This window comes from Heteronotia binoei, chromosome 2 (genome assembly GCF_032191835.1).
Source record: "Heteronotia binoei isolate CCM8104 ecotype False Entrance Well chromosome 2, APGP_CSIRO_Hbin_v1, whole genome shotgun sequence".
In the NCBI taxonomy this organism is placed as follows: domain Eukaryota; kingdom Metazoa; phylum Chordata; class Lepidosauria; order Squamata; family Gekkonidae; genus Heteronotia; species Heteronotia binoei.
This window is the reverse complement of record NC_083224.1, coordinates 2,975,723-2,998,471: the sequence shown is the minus strand read 5'-3', so window position 1 is coordinate 2,998,471 and position 22,749 is coordinate 2,975,723. Positions and strand designations below refer to the sequence as shown.

At 54.7% G+C, this 22,749-nt stretch overlaps 2 protein-coding genes across 5 annotated transcripts in view; one reads left to right on the top strand and one right to left on the bottom strand.

Annotated features, from left to right (window-relative positions):
- RPRD1B (regulation of nuclear pre-mRNA domain containing 1B) overlaps positions 1 to 2,082 on the bottom strand; it is an 81,055-nt gene extending 78,973 nt beyond the window's left edge. For 2 of the 4 annotated variants that reach the window (XM_060263921.1, XM_060263913.1), the window contains exon 1: positions 1,859 to 2,082. In XM_060263921.1, coding sequence (XP_060119904.1) covers positions 1,859 to 2,009 — 151 coding nt within the window. In that variant the 5' untranslated portion in view covers positions 2,010 to 2,082. The remainder of the gene's footprint in view (positions 1 to 1,858) is intronic. The other 2 variants (XM_060263905.1, XM_060263902.1) reach the window with 2 other exon arrangements.
- Positions 2,083 to 4,862: 2,780 nt separating this feature from the next.
- TTI1 (TELO2 interacting protein 1) overlaps positions 4,863 to 22,749 on the top strand; it is a 33,494-nt gene continuing 15,607 nt past the window's right edge. The window contains exons 1-5 of the mRNA XM_060263897.1: positions 4,863 to 7,214; positions 9,719 to 9,916; positions 12,725 to 12,873; positions 14,230 to 14,370; positions 20,807 to 21,011. Coding sequence (XP_060119880.1) covers positions 4,907 to 7,214; positions 9,719 to 9,916; positions 12,725 to 12,873; positions 14,230 to 14,370; positions 20,807 to 21,011 — 3,001 coding nt within the window. The 5' untranslated portion in view covers positions 4,863 to 4,906. The remainder of the gene's footprint in view (positions 7,215 to 9,718; positions 9,917 to 12,724; positions 12,874 to 14,229; positions 14,371 to 20,806; positions 21,012 to 22,749) is intronic.

The following is a 22,749-nucleotide window of genomic DNA, read 5'->3' as shown; positions in this document are numbered from 1 at the left end:
CATGCTGGCATTCAAATTGCTTTCCCCCCACAGCATTTTCAGCCTCTTCCTCACACCTCTGTGTCTCGGCCCAGGAGAAGAAGAAGAAGAAGAAGAAGATATTGGATTTATATCCCGCCCTCCACTCCGAAGAGTCTCAGAGCGGCTCACAATCTCCTTTACCTTCCTCCCCCACAACAGACACCCTGTGAGGTGGGTGGGGCTGGAGAGGGCTCTCACAGCAGCTGCCCTTTCAAGGACAACCTCTGTCAGAGCTATGGCTGACCCAAGGCCATTCCAGCAGGTGCAAGTGGAGGAGTGGGGAATCAAACCCGGTTCTCCTAGATAAGAGTCCGCACACTTAACCACTACACCAAACTGGCTACGAGGCGCGAGAGAGCCCCTTTACGCCGCGGCTCAGCCACGCTGGCATTCCAATTGCTTTTCCTCCACAGCATTTTAAGCCTCTGCCTCACACCTTTGTGTCTCGGTCCAGGAAATATGGCCCCAGAGGAAAGCGCTACGAGGCGCGGGAGAGCCCCTTTACGCCGTGGCTCAGCCACACTGGCATTCAAATTGCTTTTCCCCCCACAGCATTATCAGCCTCTGCCTCACACCTTTGTGTCTCGGTCCAGGAACTATGGCCCCAGAGGAAAGCGCTACGAGGCGTGAGAGAGCCCCTTTACGCCGTAGCTCAGCCACGCTGGCATTCATATTGTTTCCCCCCCACAGCATTATCAGCCTCTGCCTCACACCTTTGTGTCTCGGCCCAGGAACTATGGCCCCAGAGGAAAGCGCTACGAGGCGTGAGAGAGCCCCTTTACGCCGCGACTCAGCCATGCTGGCATTCAGATTGCTTCCCCCCCCCCACAGAATTATCAGCCTCTGCCTCACACCTTTGTGTCTCGGCCCAGGAAAAATGGCGCCAGAGGAAAGCGCTACGAGGTGCGAGAGAGCCCCTTTATGCCACGGCTCAGCCATGCTGGCATTCAAATTGCTTCCCCCCTGCAGCATTTTCAGCCTCTGCCTCACACCTTTGTGTCTCGGCCCAGGAACTATGGCCCCAGAGGAAAGCACTACGAGGCGCGGGAGAGCCCCTTTACGCTGTGGCTCAGCCACGCTGGCATTCATATTGTTTTCCCCCCACAGCATTATCAGCCTCTGCCTCACACCTTTGTGTCTCGGCCCAGGAAATATGGCCCCAGAGGAAAGCACTATGAGGCGTGAGAGAGCCCCTTTACGCCGCGGCTCAGCCATGCTGGCATTCAAATTGCTTCCCCCCCCACAGAATTATCAGCCTCTGCCTCACACCTTTGTGTCTCGGCCCAGGAAAAACGGCGCCAGAGGAAAGCGCTACGAGGTGCGAGAGAGCCCCTTTATGCCACGGCTCAGCCATGCTGGCATTCAAATTGCTTTCCCCCCGCAGCATTTTCAGCCTCTGCCTCACACCTTTGTGTCTCGGCCCAGGAACTATGGCCCCAGAGGAAAGCGCTACGAGGCGTGGGAGAGCTCCTTTACGCCGTGGCTCAGCCACGCTGGCATTAATATTGTTCCCCCCCCCCCCCGCAGCATTTTCAGCCTCTGCCTCACACCTTTGTGTCTCGGCCCAGGAAATACGGCCCCGAGAAAAGCGCTACAAGGTGCGAGAGAGCCCTTTACGCCACGGCTCAGCCACGCTGGCATTCATATTGTTCCCCCCCCCCCCCGCAGCATTTTCAGCCTCTGCCTCACACCTTTGTCTCTCGGCCCAGGAAATACGGCCCCGAGGAAAGCGCTACGAGGCGCGAGAGAGCCCTTTACGCCACGGCTCAGCCTTGCTGGCGTTCCGGGCCGAGAGGCTCCTCCCCCGCGGGGCTGCCCCGCCCGGCCACCTCCTCACCCTTACGGAGCTCGCGGTGCCAGACGGTGACGATGGGCCCGGCGTGCTTGCGGTGGTGGATGAGCCACAGGCTGAGGGTCTGCACGCTCTGCTGGGAGTTGCTCAGCTCCGACAGCTTCCGCTCCAGCGCCGACTCCGAGAAGGAGGACATGGCGCGGGGAGGCCGCCCAGGGCCCCGGCCCCGCCCGCTGCCAGCCCGGCCCTCTCCGCGCCCCCTTCCCCTCGCCAGCCGCCAACCGCCGCCACAAGATGGCCGCCCAGCCCTTCGCGCCGGCGCCGCCAGGGGTTAAAGGACGCCGGGCTACGGGTCGCCGGAGGGGGAGAAAAAAGCAGCAGAGACCGCGAGGCGGTGACTACCGCGCATGCGCCAACGGCTCTGAGGCGCGAGCCGGCCGCCGCCGTCCAGCCGCGCACGCGCGGTACGCTCGGAGCGTCTGCGCCTGCGTAGTGTTCTTTTGCCTTCTTTTGCCTGCCTGGGGAAGGAGGTAAGGGCTGGTTGGGATGGTGCCGGTCCCTTGGGTGCGCGCAGCAAGCGGGGTTGGGGGGGAAAGGCCCGCATGCAAAGAGGGGAAGAGGCTCCGCGTTGCAACTCCTGCAGGAGCAGCGTGCAAAGCTGCGGCACGTCTGGATGCGCTAGCCCGGGAAAAGTTTCCTGCTGGGAGAAACACGTGTTCTTCTGGCGGGCGCTGCCTCTGTTGTGGTTTTTTTTTTTGCTTTGCACGTCGAACTCCCCGGGCTCCGTTCTTGGCACGTTCTTGGGAAAGACTTTGGAGACAGCGTTGCCAGGAGGCTTGCCAAATCCAATTGAAGAAATATCTGGGGACTTTGGGGGTGGGGCCAGGAGACTTTGGGGGTGGGGCCAGGAGACTTTGGGGGTGGGGCCAGGAGACATTGAGGTGGAAACCAAGGTTGTGACAAGCATCACTGAACTCCAAAGGGAGTTCTGGCCATCGCATTTCAAGGAACGGCGCACCTTTTAAATGTCTTCTCTCCATTGGAAATAATGACGGATAAGAGCACCTTCTTTCGGGGCTCATAGAATTGGACCCCTTGGTCTAATCCTTTTGAAGCTTGGAGGGTGTTTCGAGGCGAGGATGCCATGCTGAAAATTTGGTGCATCCATTTTTAAAAAAAAAAAAAAAAACAGCCCCACTGGAGCCCCCGATATCCAGAGACCAATTCTCCTTTATACCCTATGGGAATTGGTCTCCATAGAGAATAATGGAGTGCCCAGCAGACTTTCCCCCACCCCCACACTTTCTGATAACCCTGAAGCGGAAGGAGGGCCTCCAAACGGGGGGGATCCTGGGGATTGTGCAACCCTAGTTGCCAAACTAACTGGAGATCTCCTGGAATTGCAATTAGGCTTCGGTTTACAAGAGATCCCTTCCCCACGAGCAAATGGGTGCTTTGGAGGGGGGAGACTATGGCAAAACGCTTTGTTATGAGAATCATAGAATCATATCATAGAGTTGGAAGGGATCTCCAGGGTCATCTAGTCCAACCCCCTGCACAATGCAGGGAACTCACAAGCCCCTCCCCCTAAATTCACAGGATCTTCATTGCTGTCAGATGGCCATCTAGCCTCTGTTGAAAAACCTCCAAGGAAGGAGAGCCCAGTTAAAGCATAGAATCCTAGAGCTGGAAGGGACCTCCAGGGTCCTCTAGTCCAACTCCCTGAACAATGCAGGGAACTCACAAGCCCCTCCCCCTCACTCCACAGGACTATCATTGCTGTCAGAGGGCCACCCAGCCTCTGTTGAAAAACCTCCCAGGAAGGAGAGCCCAGTTAAAGCATAGAATCCTAGAGTTGGAAGGGACCTCCAGGGTCCTCTAGTCCAACCCCCTGCGCAATGCAGGGAACTCACAAGCCCCTCCCCCTAAATTCAAAGGATCCTCATTGCTGTCAGATGGCCATCTAGCCTCTGTTTAGAAACCTCCAAGGAAGGAGAGCCCAGTTAAAGCATAGAATCCTAGAGCTGGAAGGGGCCTCCAGGGTCATCTAGTTCAATCCCCTGCACAATTCACAAATACCGCTCCCTAAATTCACAGGATCTGCATTGCTGTCAGATGGCCATCCAGCCTCTTTGAGAGCCAGTGTGGTGTAGTGGTTAAGTATGTGGACTCTTATCTGGGAGAACCGGGTTTGATTCCCCACTCCTCCACTTGCACCTGCTAGTATGGCCTTGGGTCAGCCATAGGTCTGGCAGAGGTTGTCCTTGAAAGGGCAGCTGCTGTGAGAGCCCTCTCCAGCCCCACCCACCTCACAGGGTGTCTGTTGTGGGGGAGGAAGGGAAAGGAGATTGTGAGCCGCTCTGAGACTCTTCGGAGTGGAGGGCGGGATATAAATCCAATATCTTCATCTACCTCACAGGGTGTCTGTTGTGGGGGAGGAAGGGAAAGGAGATTGTGAGCCGCTCTGAGACTCTTCGGAGTGGAGGGCGGGATATAAATCCAATATCTTCATCTACCTCACAGGGTGTCTGTTGTGGGGGAGGAAGGGAAAGGAGATTGTGAGCCGCTCTGAGACTCTTCGGAGTGGAGGGTGGGATATAAATCCAACATCTTCATCTACCTCACAGGGTGTCTGTTGTGGGGGAGGAAGGGAAAGGAGATTGTGACTGCTCTGAGACTCTCAGAGTATAGGGCGGGATATAAATCCAAGTCTTAATGTTAGAGCCCCATAGAATACACATCAGATATTTGAGAGCCGCAAGACATGAACATCAGATGTTTGACGGGAGGGAGGGAGGAAAGAAAACAGATGGGGAGTGGGAAGAAGTGAGAGCTAGAAAGAAAGCAACTTGAAATGCATTCTGCAACCTGCCAGCTGGCTTGGCGAAGTGCTCTAAAGTGACAAATGCCTTCCCCAAGCTGCCTGACGGGGCAGTGGGGGCTTCAAGAGCCGCAGTTTGGCCCCCCCTGGCCTAGACGGAGCAGTGGAAGCGGTCAGAGACTAAACGGAGCTGTGCTCATGGGGCTCTTTTCTGCCCGTTCACAGGATGAGGCCCGAAGCTGCGTGAGAGAGGGAGGTGGCCAGGCCAGGCCATGGCGGTCTTCGACACCCCGCAGGAAGCCTTTGGGGCCTTGCGGCCGGTGTGCGTGCAGCTGACCAAAGCCCAGACGGCGGAGAACGCGGAGCGCCTCCGTTTGCAGCTGCGATCCGTGAGCGACTTCGCCCTGCAGGAGCTACAGGAGTACATCCTCTTCCCTCTGAGGTTCGCCCTCAAAACGCCGGGGCCCAAACGGGAGAGCCTGGTCCGGAAGGTGGTGGAATGCATGGCCTTCGTCCTCTCCGCCACGCGTGTGAGGAAGGCGGACTTGCTGCAGGAGCTGTTCTCCGAGCTCTGCCTCTGCTTCGGGGCTCCGACCACCCCCATCCAGCTGGCCCCGCTCTCCGAGGAACTGAAGCAGGACGTGATCCGGGCGCTGCAGGCTTTGCTCCATTCGGCCGACCGGGACGTTCTCTTGACCCTCTACCAGCCCTCCGGCCTTCCCCACTTGGGCTTTGCGGTGACCCTGCTGCTGGCTGTAGCAGAATGGGAGAGAGCCAAGGCCGTCCAGATCTCCGCCTTGCGTTGCTTGCAGGCTCTCCTGCTGCAGTGTGACTGCCCGGAGCGTCACGAGACTATGGACCGCGAGGAGGAGAGACGTACCGGGGACCTCCTTGCTTCTTTCCTCCCTGGCATCTCCATCGCCCTGTCCCGGGTTATCACGGGAGATGTGAAGCAAGGGCACGCGGTCGTCGTCTCGGCCACCAGGGTCTTCTCTCGAGCTCTGGGCGCGGTGATGGCGGACGAGCAGCTGGCCCAGATCCCGGTGAAGAGAGAGAAGCCGGCCTCGGGTCAGGGCTGCCGAATAGAGGAGCTCCTGGTGCACAGAGACCCCGACTGGGCGGCCGGCACCGCAGCCAAACTCTCCCTCCTGATCCGGAAGGTGGTGAGCGGGGTGTCCGCGCACCCCCACTGGAAGGCCAGGAAGGAGCTGGCGGACATGGCCTCTCTCCTTCTGAGCAAGTGCATCCGCTCCTTGGCGGGGTCAGCGGGCCAGCTGGTGAGAGCCTTGGTCGGCCTCGTGAACGACGAGAGCCCCGAGGTCCGGAGCCGGAGCAACGAGGCGCTCGGGCGCCTGGCGGCCCGAGGGGTGGGGTCCAAGGACAGGCGCTTGGCGGACGTCCTTTCGGAGGAGCTCCACTCGCTCGCCGCGGCCCTGCCTCGCCTCATGAGCTCCCACGACGACCGGAGCAAGCTGTCAACCTTGAACTTGCTCGAGGGGTACCTGAAGCTCTTGGGCCCCGAGGTGAACGTCGTCCTCCGCTCCGCGTCCCATCTCCAGCGCCTCTCCAAAGCACTAATGCAAGTCCTGGAGCTGGATGTGAGGGACGTCAAGATCGTGGAGGAAAGGCGCTGGCGGGGCCCGGAAGGCTCCCGGGAGCCGCCCGGGAGTTGGACCGAGCGCCTCCGTCAGGGCAGCAGCCCCCGGAAGTGCTTCCGCTTCTTCGCGGAGGACCGGGTGTTCTTCCTGCTGCGGCAGGTGGTCCGAATCCTTGGCTATTACGGGGACCTCTATCTGCTCGTGGACCACTTCATGGCGCTCTACCGGGAGTCGGCCGCGTACCGGAAGCAGGCGGCCATGGTGGTCAACGAGCTGCTGGTCGGAGCAGCGGGCTTGAACGTGGACGTCCTCCGCGAGCGGGAAACGGCACCGAGCAAAGAGGAACTCAAGGAGGTGGTGGCTTCCGTGTTGGAGGAATACGTGGACCCAGCCAACTGGCATTTGGCCACCGGTCTCGAAGGGGAGGGACCCGAAGGGGAGGAACCCGCCACGCAACATTCCGGGCTCCTCGCTGTCCCATCTGCAGAGTGCGGCCAGCTTCCTTCTGCTTTGACTCCCAGACCCCTGGTCCGTTCCCTGAGCAGCAATGTCTGGCAGGTTTGTATCCAGCTGGAAGGAGTCGGCCTCTCCGCTTTGGCGCTCGAGAAGGACTTCCGCGAGCTCTTGATCTCCGTCCTGTACCCTGTCCTGGAAAAGGCTGGGGACGGCACCCTGCTGGTCAGCCAGGTGGCCGTGGGGACTGTGGAGGACATCTGCCAGGCCTGCGGGTATGGCTCCGTCCCGGAGCTCATCTGCCAGAATGCCGACTACCTGGTGGACGGGATTTCCTTGCATCTGCGTCGTCTGGCTCAGGAACCCCATGCCACGCAGGTCTTGGAAGCCATGCTCCGACACTCGGACGCCAACGTGCTGCCTTTGGTGGGCGACGTGATTCAAGACGTCCTGAGCGCACTCGATCGGGGCCACGGGGGCCGCACGCCTCTGTTCCTTGGGGTCATGCACACCCTCATGGCGATGCTAGGTAGTTAAAAGTAGGAGCTTTGGCCCTGTTGCCAGGCAAAAGAAGAAGACCGCAGATTTATACCCCGCCCTTCTCTCTGATTCAGAGTTTCAGACTGGCTCACAGTCTCCTCTATCTTCTCCCCCCACAACAGACACCTTGTGAGGTGGGTGGGGCTGAGAGAGCTCTCCCAGCAGCTGCCCTTTCAAGGACAGCTCTGCCAGAGCTATGGCTGACCCAAGGCCATTCCAGAAGATTCAGGTGGAGGAGTGGGGAATCAAACCCAGTTCTCCCAGATAAGAGTCCATACACTTAACCACTACACTTAACCACTACACCAGACTGGAAGGGAGGAGGAGTGGGAGGGAGGGAGGAAGGAGAGAGTTATGACTGACCCAAGGCCGTTCCAGCAGCTGCAAGTGGAAGAGTGGGGAATCAAACCCCGTTCTCCCAGAGAAGAGTCCGCACACTTAACCACTTCACCAGACTGGAAGGGTGGGAGGGAGGAAGGAAGGAGAGTTATGACTTCCATGAACTTTTAGAGCAGTTCATGCTGGTTCATAGTGGAGCAGAAAGCTGGTCCCCATGAAAGCCACATCAACAGCTGTGTGGCGGGGGTACAATCTTCACTGCACAGTTCTTTCAGGCTGTCTTCTGCAGTCCCTTTAAATAAATAAGCTGCTCCCTGATGCTCATCTATTTTTCAGGCTTTCTGCAAAGCCTGTTTACAGGGACTGTAAAGGTTTACAGGGATACAAACTTCACAAACCAGTTCAGCTCCTGGTTTGGTTTGTGGTTTGATTTCACGGTTCAGCCATGAACTATAAACCATGATAAACACAAGTGGAACCGGCGTACTCAATGGATCATAAAAGGGAATCACCGGAAACGATGTAACTTTCACAAAACCGTGTCCGACTATATTTGAATCCCCACTCCTTTATATGAAGCTGCTGGTGTGACCTTCAATCAGTCACAAGATCACTCGGAGCTGTTCTGCTCAAGAGCTCTGTCAGCCCCACCTACCCCACAGGGTGTCTGTTGTGGGGAGGGGAAGGAGATTGGAAGCCGCTCTGAGACTCCTTTGGGTAGTGAAGGGCGGAGTATAAATCCAATCTCCTCTTCTCTGTGGCCTGAGGTTGGCCTGGTATAACTTTGTCACCTCTGGTGAGGCACGATGCTGGACTAGATGGATCTCTCGTGTGATCTAGCGGGACCATTCTTACGTCATTCTTTTTAATGCTTTGGGTAAATTTTCTTAACTGCCTTCTAATCGTTGCAGTTGAAGAGACGGACGGAGCAATTTGTATCTGCCAGAATTCGCCTCTCCGCACGCAGGTTCTTTTCCCAGCTTCTTTGAAAAGGCTCCCCACGTTAAATTAGAACAAAATAGGAGTCAGTTGCACCTTAAAGACCAACAGCTTTATTCAGAACGTAAGCTTTAAGACCTAGCTGGCCCAGAATGCAAAATGGTACAGATTTAAGAACCAAGGACAGTAAGAACATGAGAACATAAGAAAAGCCATGTTGGATCAGGCCAATGGCCCATCCAGTCCAACACTCTGTATCACACAGTGGCCAATAACATATATATACACACTGGCTAATAGCCACTGATGGACCTCTGCTCCATATTTTTATCTAACCCCCTCTTGAAGCTGGCTAGGCCTGTAGCCGCCACCACCTCCTGTGGCAGTGAATTCCACATGTTCATCACCCTTTGGGTGAAGAAGTACCTCCTTTTATCCGTTCTAACCCGACTGCTCAGCAATTTCATTGAATGCCCACGAGTTCTTGTATTGTGAGAAAGGGAGAAAAGTCCTTCTTTCTCTACTTTCTCCATCCCATACATAATCTTATCAACCTCTATCATGTCACCCCGCAGTCGACGTTTCTCCAAGCTAAAGAGCCCCAAGCGTTTTAACCTTTCTTCATAGGGAAAGTGTCCCAAACCTGTAATCATTCTAGTTGCCCTTTTCTGCACTTTTCCCAATGCTATAATATCCTTTTTGAGGTGCGGTGACCAGAATTGCACACAGTATTCCAAATGAGACCGCACCATCGATTTATACAGGGGCATTATGATACTGGCTGATTTGTTTTCAATTCCCTTCCTAATAATTCCCAGCATGGTGTTGGCCTTTTTTATTGCAAACGCACACTGTCTTGACATTTTCAGGGAGTTATCTACCACGACCCCAAGATCTCTCTCTTGGTCAGTCTTTGCCAGTTCACACCCAGTGACAATGAGAGCTGTGTATGGCTTTGCTCCCTGTACCAGATTCCTCATCCGATGAAGTGTGCTTAGAGAGCACATGAAAGCTTCCGTTCTGAATAAAACGAAGTTGGTCTTAAAGGTGCCAATCGACTCCTGCTTTGTTCTACTGCTTCAGACCAGCACGGCTGACTGCGTGGATCTACCAAATTAAATTAGTTTGCCGCCATCCTGTCTGGGTCTGGAGCGGAGGGTGGAATGTGCAAGAGTGAACCCTGGGAAATGATATTTTTTTTCTCTCCTTTGGCAGCTTCCTGGTTTGTTTCCGGGCCCCAAACGGAGGGGACATTGCAGCCAGAAGGTGACCCTTCGCTGGGAGATGCTGGCTCTCAGAAGAGGCCTGCAGCCGGGCTCACCGTAGAGGGAATGGAGGCCTTCTTCCAGGAGTATGTCCACCGGAAGCGGATAGCGGAAGGCGACTTACTAGATGAGGAGGATGAAGAGGGAGGTCAGTGCTGCCCGCCCCCAAGCCCCTGGCCAGATGCAACCCTCAGCCTGTTGCACATGTGCACGACTGGGTGCTTGTGTGGGTGATGGGAGTATATTTGAAAGAACATCCGAGCTAAGGCTGGTAACATTGTGCCCTGTTGAACTGGCAAATAAGGACGCGCATACTGAGGCGCTGCAAGGAGACAGAAGCGAGAGGGAGTGAGAATAAATTGGGAGGGGGGGATCCCCAGAATGGAGCTCTCCCCCCAGGAACGAGACCCTCTCGGTGGCGTGAGCTTGACCAACTTTGCCATCCTTCTGTTTTCTTTTTCCTCCTTTTAACACCCTCTTGACGATTCTCAGCATCCTGCGCTTCCAGTTTGGTGAGAGAGCCTGTTCGGTGTGGTGATTAAGTGCGCAGACTCTTATCAGGGAGAACCGGGTGTGATTCCCCACTCCTCCACTTGCAGCTGCTAGAATGGCTTTGGGTCAGCCAGAGCTCTTGTAGGAGTTGTCCTTGAAAGGCCAGCTGCTGTGAGAGCCTTCTCAGCCCCACCCACCTCACAGGGCGTCTGTTGTGGGGGTGGAAGGGAAAGGAGATTGTGAGCTGCTCTGAGACTCTGTCCTTGAAAGGGCAGCTGCTGTGAGAGCCCTCTCAGCCCCACGCACCTCACAGGGTGTCTGTTGTGGGGGTGGAAGGGAAAGGAGATTGTGAGCCGCTCTGAGACTCTGTCCTTGAAAGGGCAGCTGCTGTGAGAGCCCTCTCAGCCCCACGCACCTCACAGGGTGTCTGTTGTGGGGGTGGAAGGGAAAGGAGATTGTGAGCCGCTCTGAGACTCTGTCCTTGAAAGGGCAGCTGCTGTGAGAGCCCTCTCAGCCCCACCCGCCTCACAGGGTGTCTGTTGTGGGGGTGGAAGGGAAAGGAGATTGTGAGCTGCTCTGAGACTCTGTCCTTGAAAGGGCAGCTGCTGGGAGAGCCCTCTCAGCCCCACCCACCTCACAGGGTGTCTGTTGTGGGGGTGGAAGGGAAAGGAGATTTTCAGCCGCTCTGAGACTCTGATTCCGAGAGAAGGGCGGGGTATAAATCCAGTATCTTATTCTTCCTCCTCCGCATCCATCAGGCTGCAGGGATAAGTGTGAGGGGGGGCTTTTTGATTTTATAAAGTCAGGGCTGAAGGGCCGGACTCCCACAATGCAGCTGAGGAGACCTGTATCCCCCCGCCCTCACCCCTATCCCTGCAGCCTGATGGATACGGAGCAGGAAGAATAAGATACTGGATTTATACCCCGCCCTTCTCTCGGAATCAGAGTGCAGCTGAGAGGGAACGTTGCTGGGGACTGCCCTTGACCGTGCGGGACAAGAAGTTGGGACTGATTCCTCAGTTGCTTTTGTCTTAGTCCTGTGCTCCTTTTTTCCCCCCGCGTCTCTTTTGCCCAATTTTCCACACGCTGCTATGCGGCTGCAACTTCCCCCACCTCCTTCCCAAGCTCCCACTATGGCTCCAGGATCCTGAAACAGTGGAGGGAACTTGGAAGGAAGGCAGGGTAAATCACGGCCCCGTGGTAGCGTGTGCAAAATGGGACAGAAGAGCCTCAGGAAAAAGGAGCACAGAATCGGGATATAGTCTGGTGAGGAATCGCTCTGGGTGTCTTTCAGGTCCCGTGGGGTGGAGGGAGCCCAGTAATTGAGCGTTTCCCCACCTACACACGGACCTTCCCCCTCCAGGGTTCTCGATGCTCTCAGAGGCGTGAGGGGGTCACATTTCTGCTCCCTCCGAGTTTGTTTTTCCTCTAACAGCTCATCGGCCGCTTGCAGCGATCGGAGAGCAAGGAGACTGCTCGAGACCCGTGGCACCGTTTTGAGGGGTGTTTTGCCTTCTTCCCTGTTTGCCAGATGCTGTTCTTTCTGCATCCCAGGGGTGCTTTCACGCGTGCTCAATAAAGCTCCTTCGGTGCACTTTAGCAATTGTTTGCAAGCGGATTTTGCAGTTCGACGCAGTAAAATCCAGTCGCAAAGGGGGAATTAAAAGTGCATTTTATTTATTTATTTATTTATGATTTCTATTCCCGCCCTTCCCACCAAGGTGGCTCAGGGCGGCTCACAACACATGGAATCCAACATAACAAAATTAAGTTTAGGCATTTACACAATTAAGACATTTAAAATATAAAAACATTAAAACGAGGCAAAGCAAAGCATTAAAACAAAGCAGAAATCTAATAGAGCTACACTTAGTTTCCTCTGCCAGATTAGTTGTGGGCCAGCCGGAAGAGGGTTGTCTTACAGGCCCTGCGGAACTGAGCAAGGTCCCACAGGGCCCTCACCTCTTCCGGCTGCTGGTTCCACCAGGAAGGGGCCATTACAGAGAAAGCCCTATCCCTGGTAGATTACTGTGACTCTTCTCTAGTCACACACAGCCCCGTGGCTGTCTAAATAGAGTGAACAGTGAGCTTTGCTTCTCTCGAAGACTCTCCTCAGCTCCTGTCTCAGCTCCTTCTCAGACCAACTGCTCTCTTCAGCAGTCCCTCTCAGACTCTGTCTGTAACTAACTGCCCTCAGTCATTAGCTGTCAATCACCTCTGAGAGTTCCGAGCACTCTGGCCCCCACCCTCAGATCACCAGAGGCATTGTTCAGAGGCAATGTGCATTGTTCAGTGCACATGGAAGGAGTGTGAAAGGCCCATCGGTGTGTGCGGAAACCCAATGTGGACCCCTTTCTCTCCCTTTGTAGTAAGGTTAAGGTTAGTTGCCAGATACCTTTGTGGAAGTCTGAAGCTTGCAGATTGGATTCAGACCATCTGAATTTGTCTCCTCCCTTTTCCCCAGAAGAGCTCCTGCGTACTTCAGAGCCTGAGCCAATTGAACAAAGTCCAGAGGTGGAGGCTCCGTTGCCTGCCCATGCCCAGATCGCCAAAGAAGTGATGGAGCGCTGTGTCCACCTGCTCTCGGACAAGAGCCTTCGCGTGCGCCTGAAGGTACTCAGGGGAAGAGCCAGTTTGGTGTAGTGGTGAAGTGTGAGGACTCTTATCTGAGAGAACCGGGTTTGATTCCCCACTCCTCCACTTGCACCTGCTGGAATGGCCTTGGGTCAGCCAGAGCTCTCTTATCTGGGAGAACCAGATTTGATTCCCCACTCCTCCACCTGCACCTGCTGGAATGGCCTTGGGTCAGCCAGAGCTCTCTAATCTGGGAGAACCGGGTTTGATTCCCCACTCCTCCACTTGCACCTGCTAGCATGGCCTTGGGTCAGCCATAGCTCTGGCAGAGGTTGTCCTTGAACGGGCAGCTGCTGTGAGAGCCCTCTCCAGCCCCACCCACCTCACAGGGTGTCTGTTGCGGGGGAGGAAGGTAAAGGAGATTGTGAGCCGCTCTGAGACTCTTCAGAGTGGAGGGCGGGATATAAATCCAATATCTTCTTCTACTCCTCGGAGCAGGCAAAGCTCTCTTAAGACTTCAGCTCCTTTGTCTCCTAATGCATATAGCAAAGGTTCTTTCTTTTCCAGAATCTCTCTCTCTCTCTCTCTCTCTTTTTCTGTGTGGTCTGCTCGACTTCCTGTGGCAGTCATTTTGCAGTTGCGCCCACCACTCTGTCAGAATTCCAAAGGTATCTGCAGGGTCAAAAAAACGTTGGGGACCCCTCGGTTGCAGTAATGCACCTTTATCAGATCCGTTGGGCTGGTCCCAGGAAGGACTCTGGCTGCCAAATTATGGCTCAGTCACAGTGTCCATAAGAACATCAGAAGAGCCCTGCTGGATCAGACCAGTGAGGGTCCATCTAGTCCAGCCTCCTGTCTCACACAGTGGCCAGCCAGTTCCTCTGGAGGGCCAACAATAGCGCAGAGAGGCCGAGGTCTTCCCCTGAGAAGAACCTCAGAAGAGCCCTGCTGGATCAGACCAGGGAGGGTCCATCTACTCCAGCCTCCTGTCTCACACAGGGGCCAGCCAGTTCCTCTGGAGGGTCAACAACAGGGCAGAGATGCTGAGGCCTCCCCCTGAGAAGAACCTAAGAAGAGCCCTGCTGGATCAGACCAGTGAGGGTCCATCTAGTCCAGCCTCCTGTCTCACACAGGGACCAGCCAGTTCCTCTGGAACTCCAACAATAGGGCAGAGAGGCCAAGGCCTTCCCCTAAGAAGAACATCAAAAGAGTCCTGCTGGATCAGACCAGGGAGGGTCCATCTCGTCCAGCCTCCTGTCTAACACAGGGGCCACCCATTTCCTCTGGAGGTCCAACAACAGGGCAGAGAGGCTGAGGCCTTCCCCTAAGAACAACATCAGAAGAGCCCTGCTGGGTCAGACCTGATTCCATCTCTCTCCCCATCCCACTCCCCAGGTTCTGGATGTCTTGGAACTTTGTGTGACGGTCCTGCATCCCCACCAGAACCACTTCCTCCCATTGGCTCATCGGACGTGGCCTGCCCTCGTGACCCGCCTGACCAACGACGACCCCTTGGCTGTGCTCCGAGCTTTCAAGGTAAGAACATCAGAGGAGCCCTGCTGGATCAGACCAGGGAGGGTCCACCTGGTCCAGCCTCTTGTCTCTCACAGTGGCCATCCAGTTCCTCTGGAGGGCCAACAACAGGGCAGAGAGGCCGAGGCCTTCCCCTGAGAAGAACCTCAGAAGAGCCCTGCTGGATCAGACCAGGGAGGGTCCACCTAGTCCAGCCTCTTTTCTCACACAGGGGCCAACCAGTTCCTCTGGAGGGCCAACCACAGGGCAGAGAGGCCGAGGCCTTCCCCTGAGAAGAACCTCAGAAGAGCCCTGCTGGATCAGACCGGGGAGGGTCCACCTAGTCCAGCCTCCTTTCTCACACAGGGGCCAACCAGTTCCTCTGGAGGGCCAACAACAGGGCAGAGAGGCCGAGGCCTTCCCCTGAGAAGAACCTCAGAAGAGCCCTGCTGGATCAGACCGGGGAGGGTCCACCTAGTCCAGCCTCCTTTCTCACACAGGGGCCAACCAGTTCCTCTGGAGGGCCAACAACAGGGCAGAGAGGCTGAGGTCTTCCCCTGAGAAGAACCTCAGAAGAGCCCTGCTGGATCAGACCAGGGAGGGTCCACCTAGTCCAGCCTCCTTTCTCACACAGGGGCCAACCAGTTCCTCTGGAGGGCCAACAACAGGGCAGAGAGGCCGAGGCCTTCCCCTGAGAAGAACCTCAGAAGAGCCCTGCTGGATCAGACCAGGGAGGGTCCACCTAGTCCAGCCTCCTTTCTCACACAGGGGCCAACCAGTTCCTCTGGAGGGCCAACCACAGGGCAGAGAGGCCGAGGCCTTCCCCTGAGAAGAACATCAGAAGAGCCCTGCTGGATCAGACCGGGGAGGGTCCACCTAGTCCAGCCTCCTTTCTCACACAGGGCCAACCAGTTCCTCTGGAGGGCCAACCACAGGGCAGAGAGGCCGAGGCCTTCCCCTGAGAAGAACCTCAGAAGAGCCCTGCTGGATCAGACCGGGGAGGGTCCACCTAGTCCAGCCTCCTTTCTCACACAGGGGCCAACCAGTTCCTCTGGAGGGCCAACAACAGGGCAGAGAGGCTGAGGCCTTCCCCTGAGAAGAACATCAGAAGAGCCCTGCTGGATCAGACCAGGGAGGGTCCATTTAGTCCAGCTTCCTGTCTCACAAAGGGGCCAACCAGTTCCCCTGGAGGGCCAGCAACAGGGCAGAGAGGCCGAGGCCTTCCCGTGCCCCTCAGCCATGAAGATCCTGTGAAATTAGGGAAGATTTATGAATTTCCTGCATTGTGCAGGGGGTTGGACTAAATGACCCTGGAGGTTTCTTCCAACTCTAGGATTCTAGGATTCCTGACCATTAGAGTGGTTCCCCAGTGGAACAGGCTTCCTCCTCGGGAGGTGGTGGGCTCTCCTTCCTTGAAGGTTCTTAAAGAGAGGCTAGATGGCCATCTGACAGCAATGAAGATCCTGTGAATTTAGGGGGAGGTATTTGTGAGTGTCCTGCATTGTGCAGGGGGTTGGACTAGATGACCCTGAGGGTCCTTTCCAACTCTATGATTCTGTGATCTCTTTTCTAAGGAAAGCCTGCTCAGAGCACAGCTTTTCTTCAGTGCACCAGTCAGAGCTTCCATGAAGAAGCGACTGTTCTCTGGCAGCCTATATTTCGCTTGCCGAAGCTCTCTTCTAAGTTAGACACCCTTGCCGGCTTTCCAGTCTGTAGGCATAATCAGCCTTCCCAGGGCCCCTTTCCTGAGTTCTGTTTCTGTTGCCCAACTTGGTCTCAGAGGCCATGTGCAATGCCTAGTTTTGCAAAAGAAACGTTAATTTATGTATGTATTTATTTAAAACATTAGCCACCTTTCTGCTTTAAGGAACTCAAGGCAGCTGACAATGGAAATAAAATAATAATAGGTGAGGGGGGTGGGGCGGGACGGAAAAGACCACAGTTTGAAATCTCCAGTTAGAACTGCCAATAAATAAAAACGGCCTTTGTCAAACGGAGCCCTCAATAAAACTGTCTTCAACTGCTTCTTAAAAACTGGAAGTGAGGGGGCCGGGTGCACCTCCCTGGGGAAGTTGTTGCATAACCATGGGGCAGCCACTGAAAAGGCCATGCCTTGTTTCCCGACCAAATGAAACAGATTGTCAGGATAATCTGGAGGGCCTCGTCCTGTGATATTAGTTCCCGGGCAGGATCACATGGGAGGAGAGAGACCTTCAGATACCCTGAACCCAAGCCATGTAGAGCTTTTAAAATCCTTTGCAAGGGCAACTCCACAGAATGAATCTGATGTCCTGAAAATGTTCTGTGCAGTTGAGGTTTCTATCTTGACCTGTGCTGGAGACTCAGATAGAGTTGTGATACTTGTCTGCTCGTTTCCTGTGAGTCAAGTGTGGCGAACCCCTCTGAGTGGCACTAAAACAGCATTCGAATTCAGTGCACATGAAGCTGTCTTAGACTGAATTGATCATCAAAAGAACATAAGAGAAGCCATGCTGGATCAGGCCAGTGGCCCATCCAGTCCAAGACTATGAGTCACACAGTGGCCAAAAAACCCAGGTGCCATCAGGAGGTCCACCAGTGGGGCCAGGACACTAGAAGCCCTCCCACTGTGCCCCCCCCCCCCCAAGCACCAAGAAAACAAAGCATCACTTGCCCCAGACATAAGAGAAGCCATGCTGGATCAGGACAATGGCCCGTCCAGTCCAAGACTATGAGTCACACAGTGGCCAAAAAAAACCCAGGTGCCATCAGGAGGTCGATCAGTGGGGCCAGGACACTAGAAGCCCCCCCACTGTTGCCCCCCCAAGCACTAAGAATACAGAACATCAGTGCTCCAGACATAAGAACAGAAGAGAAGCCACGTTGGATCAAGCCAATGGCCCATCCAGTCCAACACTCTGTGTCACATAAGAACAGAAGAGAAGCCCTGTTGGATCAGGCCAGTGGCCCCTCCAGCCAAACACTCTGTGTCACATAAGAACAGAAGAGAAGCCCTGTTGGATCAGGCCAGTGGCCCCTCCAGCCAAACACTCTGTGTCACATAAAAACATAAGAGAAGCCCTGTTGGATCAGGCCAGTGGCCCATCCAGTCCAACACTCTGAGTCACATAAGAACAGAAGAGAAGCCCTGTTGGATCAGGCCAGTGGCCCGTCCAGTCCAACACTCTGTGTCACATAAGAACAGAAGAGAAGCCCTGTTGGATCAGGCCAGTGGCCCGTCCAGTCCAACACTCTCTGTGTCACATAAGAGAAGCCCTGTGGGATCAGGCCAATGGCCCCTCCAGTCCAACACTCTGTGTCACATAAGAACAGAAGAGAAGCCCTGTTGGATCAGGCCAGTGGCCCGTCCAGTCCAACACTCTGTGTCACACAGTGGCCAAAAAACCCAGGTGCCATCAGGAGGTCCACCAATGGGGCCAGGACACCAGAAGCCCTCCCACTGTGCCCCCCCCCCCAAGCACCAAGAAGACAAAGCATCACTTGCCCCAGACATAAGAATATAAGAGAAGCCACATTGGATCAGGCCAATGGTCCGTCCAGTCCAACACGTTGTGTCACACAGTGGCCAACCCCCCCCCCCCAAGTGTCATCAAGAGGTTCACAATTGGGGCTCGAAGCCCTTCCACTTTGCCCCCCCCCCCCCCAGCACCAAGAATACAGAGCATCACAGCCCCAGACATAAAGAGAAACCATTCTGGATCAGGCCAGAGGCCCCTCCAGTCCAACACTCTGTGTCACACAGTGGCCAAAAAACCCTGGTGCCATCAGGAGGTCCACCAGTGGGGCCAGGACACTAAAAGCCCTCGCTGTCCCTCCCCTCCCAAGCACCAAGAATACAGAGCATCACCGCCCCAGACAGAGTTGCAACAATAGGCTGTGGCTCATAGTCACGGATGGGCCTCTGCTCCAGATGTTTACCCAGTCTCCTCTTGAAGCTGCCTATGCTTCTAGCTGCCGCCACCTTCTGTGGCAGTGACCTCCAGTCTTTTCTGCTTAGAGTGGGTCTCCAGGGTCTCAAACAGAGGAAGGTCTTTCCCGTCACCTCCTACCTGGTCCTTCTTTACCCGGAGATGCCGGGGGGGGGGGGGTCTAAACCTGCACGCCAAGCAGATGCTCTGCCTTTGAGCCACCTGCTCCTTTCCTGGAGACCGGCGTTCCTTGCCCCCATTGCCTAGGCCCAGCCAGACTACAGGGCTCGGTTTTTTTTGGAGGATGCCGTTCGTTCTGAGATCCCTTCCGCTGATCGCCTCGGAAAAAGCCTTTGAAGTGGAAAATGGCGAGAGGGATGAAAGCCAAGCGGAAACGAGCCCCTCAGGGCAGTGAAACGCTGGCCCAACCAGTCCTGCGGAATTAATCCTGCCGCGCAGGGGAGAAGGGAAGCGGCTTCCCAGAGAATTACTTATTAACATTTTGCGATAGGCTGCCGAGCAGCAGGAAAGGGGATGATGGGTTTCATTATAAAAATCCCTTTGGTGGTGGCTTCAGTCTTGGAACTGGAAAGGGGAGACGGGTTCCGGCCTGCAGTCGTTCCCCAGCCTCCTGCGTACGCGGTGGGCCCTGATCCTGAGAGCAGGGCTTTCGTGGAAGTAAGATTGGGAAAGTTACTCTGCTCTGGTAAGACCTCACCTGGAGTCTTGTGTTCAGTTTTGGGCACCACATTTTAAGAAAGATATAGACAAGCTGGAAGGTCCTGAGGAGGGCGACGAAGATGGAGAGGGGTCTGGAGACCAAGTCCTATGAGGAAAGGCTGAAGGAGCTGGGCATGTTTAGCCTGGAGAGGAGGAGGCTGAGAGGTGATAGGATCACCATCTTCAAGTCCTTGAAGGGCTGTCATAAAGAGGATGGTGTGGAATTGTTTTCTGTGGCCCTAGATGGTAGGATCAGAACCAATGGTAAGGCCTCACCTGGAGTCTTGTGTTCAGTTTTGGGCACCGCATTTTAAGAAGGATCTAGACAAGCTGGAAGGGATCCAGAGGAGGGCGACGAAGATGGTGAGGGGTCGGGAGACTGAGTCCTATGAGGAAAGGTTGAAGGAGCTGGGGATGTTTAGCCTGGAGAGGAGGCGGCTGAGAGGTGATAGGATCACCATCTTCAAGTCCTTGAAGGGCTGTCATAAAGAGGATGGGGTGGAATTGTTTTCTGTGGCCCTAGATGGTAGGATCAGAACCAATGGTAAGACCTCACACGGAGTCTTGTGTTCAGTTTTGGGCCCCATATTTTAAGAAGGATTTACACAAGCTGGAACGGGTCCAGAGGAGGGCGACGAAGATGGTGAGGGGTCTGGAGACCAAGTCCTATGAAGAAAGGTTTAAGGAGCTGTGGATGTTTAGCCTGGAGAGGAGGTGGCTGAGAGGTGATAGGATCACCATCTTCAAGTACTTGAAGGGCTGTCTTATAGAGGATGGGGTGGAATTGTTTTCTGTGGCCCTAGATGGTAGGACCAGAACCAATGGTAAGACTTCACCTGGAGTCTTGTGTTCAGTTTTGGGCCCCATATTTTAAGAAGGATCTAGACAAGCTGGAACGGGTCCAGAGGAGGGCGACGAAGATGGTGAGGGGTCTGTCTGGAGACCAAGTCCTATGAGGAAAGGTTGAAGGAGCTGGGAATGTTTAGCCTGGAGAGGAGGCAGCTGAGAGGTGGTAGGATCACCATCTTCAAGCACTTGAAGGGCTGTCCTATAGAGGATGGTGTGGAATTGTTTTCTGTGGCCCCGGAAGGTCAGACCAGAACCAATGGGTTGAAATTAAATCAAAAGAGTTTCCGGCTCAACATTAGGAAGAACTTCCTGACCGTTAGAGCGATTCCTCAGTGGAACAGGCTTCCTCCTCGGGAGGTGGTGGGCTCTCCTTCCTTGGAGGTTTTTAAGCAGAGGCTACATGGCCATCTGACAGCAATGAAGATCCTGTGAATTTAGGGGGAGGTGTTTGTGGGTTTCCTGCATTGTGCAGGGGGTTGGACTAGATGACCTTGGAGGTCCCTTCCAACTCTGATTCTATGAACTTTCTGACCATTAGAGCGGTTCCTCAGTGGAATAGGCTTCCTCGGGAGGTGGTGGGCTCTCCTTCCTTGGAGGTTTTTCAGCAGAGGCTAGATGGCCATCTGACAGCGATGAGGATCCTGTGAATGTAGGGGGAGGTGTTTGTGGGTTTCCTGCATTGTGCAGGGGGTTGGACTAGATGGACCTTGGAGGTCCCTTCCAACTCTGTGATTCTATGACTGTGGTTCAGGCACAGGGAGAGAAGGAGTCTACGCAGGCTTCTGCCTCAGGTATCAAAACATTTCAGGCCAGTGCTGCCCGTCCCAGTCACGGTTCCAGTGAACACTTTAATCTGAGGCCTTGCTAAGGGCAGCTCCAAGATGCTCCCCCAGCTTCTGCTTGGCCGTCCCGAGGGAAGGCACGAATCCCGTGGGTAGCTGGGAGCATTTGGTGGCATCTCTAAACGAGGACTTCTCCGGCAGGTGCTGTGCACGTTAGGAGCCCGGAGTGGGGACTTCCTGAGGCGTCGATATTCCAAGGACGTCCTGCCCAAGCTTGTGGGCTCCCTTGCCACCCAGGCGCCGGTCAGTGCCCGCGCTGGGCCCATCTACAGCCACGCCCTGGCCTTCAAGCTGCAGTTGGCCGTACTCCAGGGCCTCGGCTCTCTCTGCCAAGCGCTGGACCTCGGTGAGTATCCCGGACGGGGGGCTGGAGGCGGAATGGTTGCTGTTCTGGGTTCAGGTCTTTAGCCCATCCTGTCCAAGATTCTTCAGGTGGGTTGTTGTTACACTTAAATTTTGTGTTAATTTTTTCTCAAAATATCCGCAAACGTTAAACAAAATAAACAACAACAAGAATAAATACATGTCATATACACAAAACAATATTAATAAGAGCGCTCTTTGAGCCAGTTTGGTGTGGAGAGCCAGTTTGGTGTAGTGGTGAAGTGTGTGGACTCTTATCTGGGAGAACCGGGTTTGATTCCCCACTCCTCCACTTGCACCTGCTAGCGTGGCCTTGGGTCAGCCATAGCTCTCTTATCTGGGAGAGCCGGGTTTGATTCCCCACTCCTCCACTTGCACCTGCTGGAATGGCCTTGGGTCAGCCAGAGCTCTCTTATCTGGGAGAGCCGGGTTTGATTCCCCACTCCTCCACTTGCAGCTGCTGGAATGGCCTTGGGTCAGCCAGAGCTCTCTCATCTGGGAGAACCGGGTTTGATTCCCCACTCCTCCACTTGCACCTGCTGGAATGGCCTTGGGTCAGCCAGAGCTCTCTTATCTGGGAGAACCGGGTTTGATTCCCCACTTCTCCACTTGCACCTGCTAGCATGGCCTTGGGTCAGCCATAGCCCTGGCAGAGGTTGTCCTTGAAAGGGCAGCTGCTGTGAGAGCCCTCTCCAGCCCCACCTACCTCACAGGGTGTCTGTTGTGGGGGAGGAAGGTAAAGGAGATTGTAGGCCACTCTGAGACTCTGTCCTTGAAAGGGCAGCTGCTGTGGGAGCCCTCTCCAGCCCCACCCACCTCACAGGGTGTCTGTTGTGGGGGAGGAAGGTAAAGGAGATTGTAGGCTGCTCTGAGACTCTGTCCTTGAAAGGGCAGCTGCTGTGAGAGCCCTCTCCAGCCCCACCTACCTCACAGGGTGTCTGTTGTGGGGGAGGAAAGGAGATTGTAGGCCACTCTGAGACTCTGTCCTTGAAAGGGCAGCTGCTGTGGGAGCCCTCTCCAGCCCCACCCACCTCACAGGGTGTCTGTTGTGGGGGAGGAAGGTAAAGGAGATTGTAGGCTGCTCTGAGACTCTGTCCTTGAAAGGGCAGCTGCTGTGAGAGCCCTCTCCAGCCCCACCCACCTCACAGGGTGTCTGTTGTGGGGGAGGAAGGTAAAGGGGATTGTGAGCCGCTCTGAGACTCTTCAGAGTGGAGGGCGGGATATAAATCCAATATCTTCTTCTTCTTTTTCTTCTTCTTACAGTCTTCTATTAATTCACAGTTTTGCATTTACAAGCCATGTTTCAAATATTCTCTTTCGCTATGCTGTATTAAATGTAAAAAAGCTTCAATAATATGAGAAGTTGACATACTTTTTTTGGAATACATTTTTCAAATTCTTCTTCTAAGTTGATGTAATTAAAAAACGGGAACCATTTTTCAATCAAATTGTTTGTTTGTTTTTATTTCATTCGATTTATATCCCGCCCTACCCCACCGAAGCGGGCTCAGGGCGGCTCACAACACAAAATTCTAACAATAGAAACAAAAATTAAAATACATTAATAATTTACACAATAAAATAAACCCAGTTGTCAGCGTGCTATGCTACACAGTCTTCCTTAAAATCCAGATATTCAGGTGTTCAGATATTCAGATATACAGATGCCGGTCAGTTGTATGCCAATCGGAAGAGGACTGTCTTATAGGCCCTGCGGAACG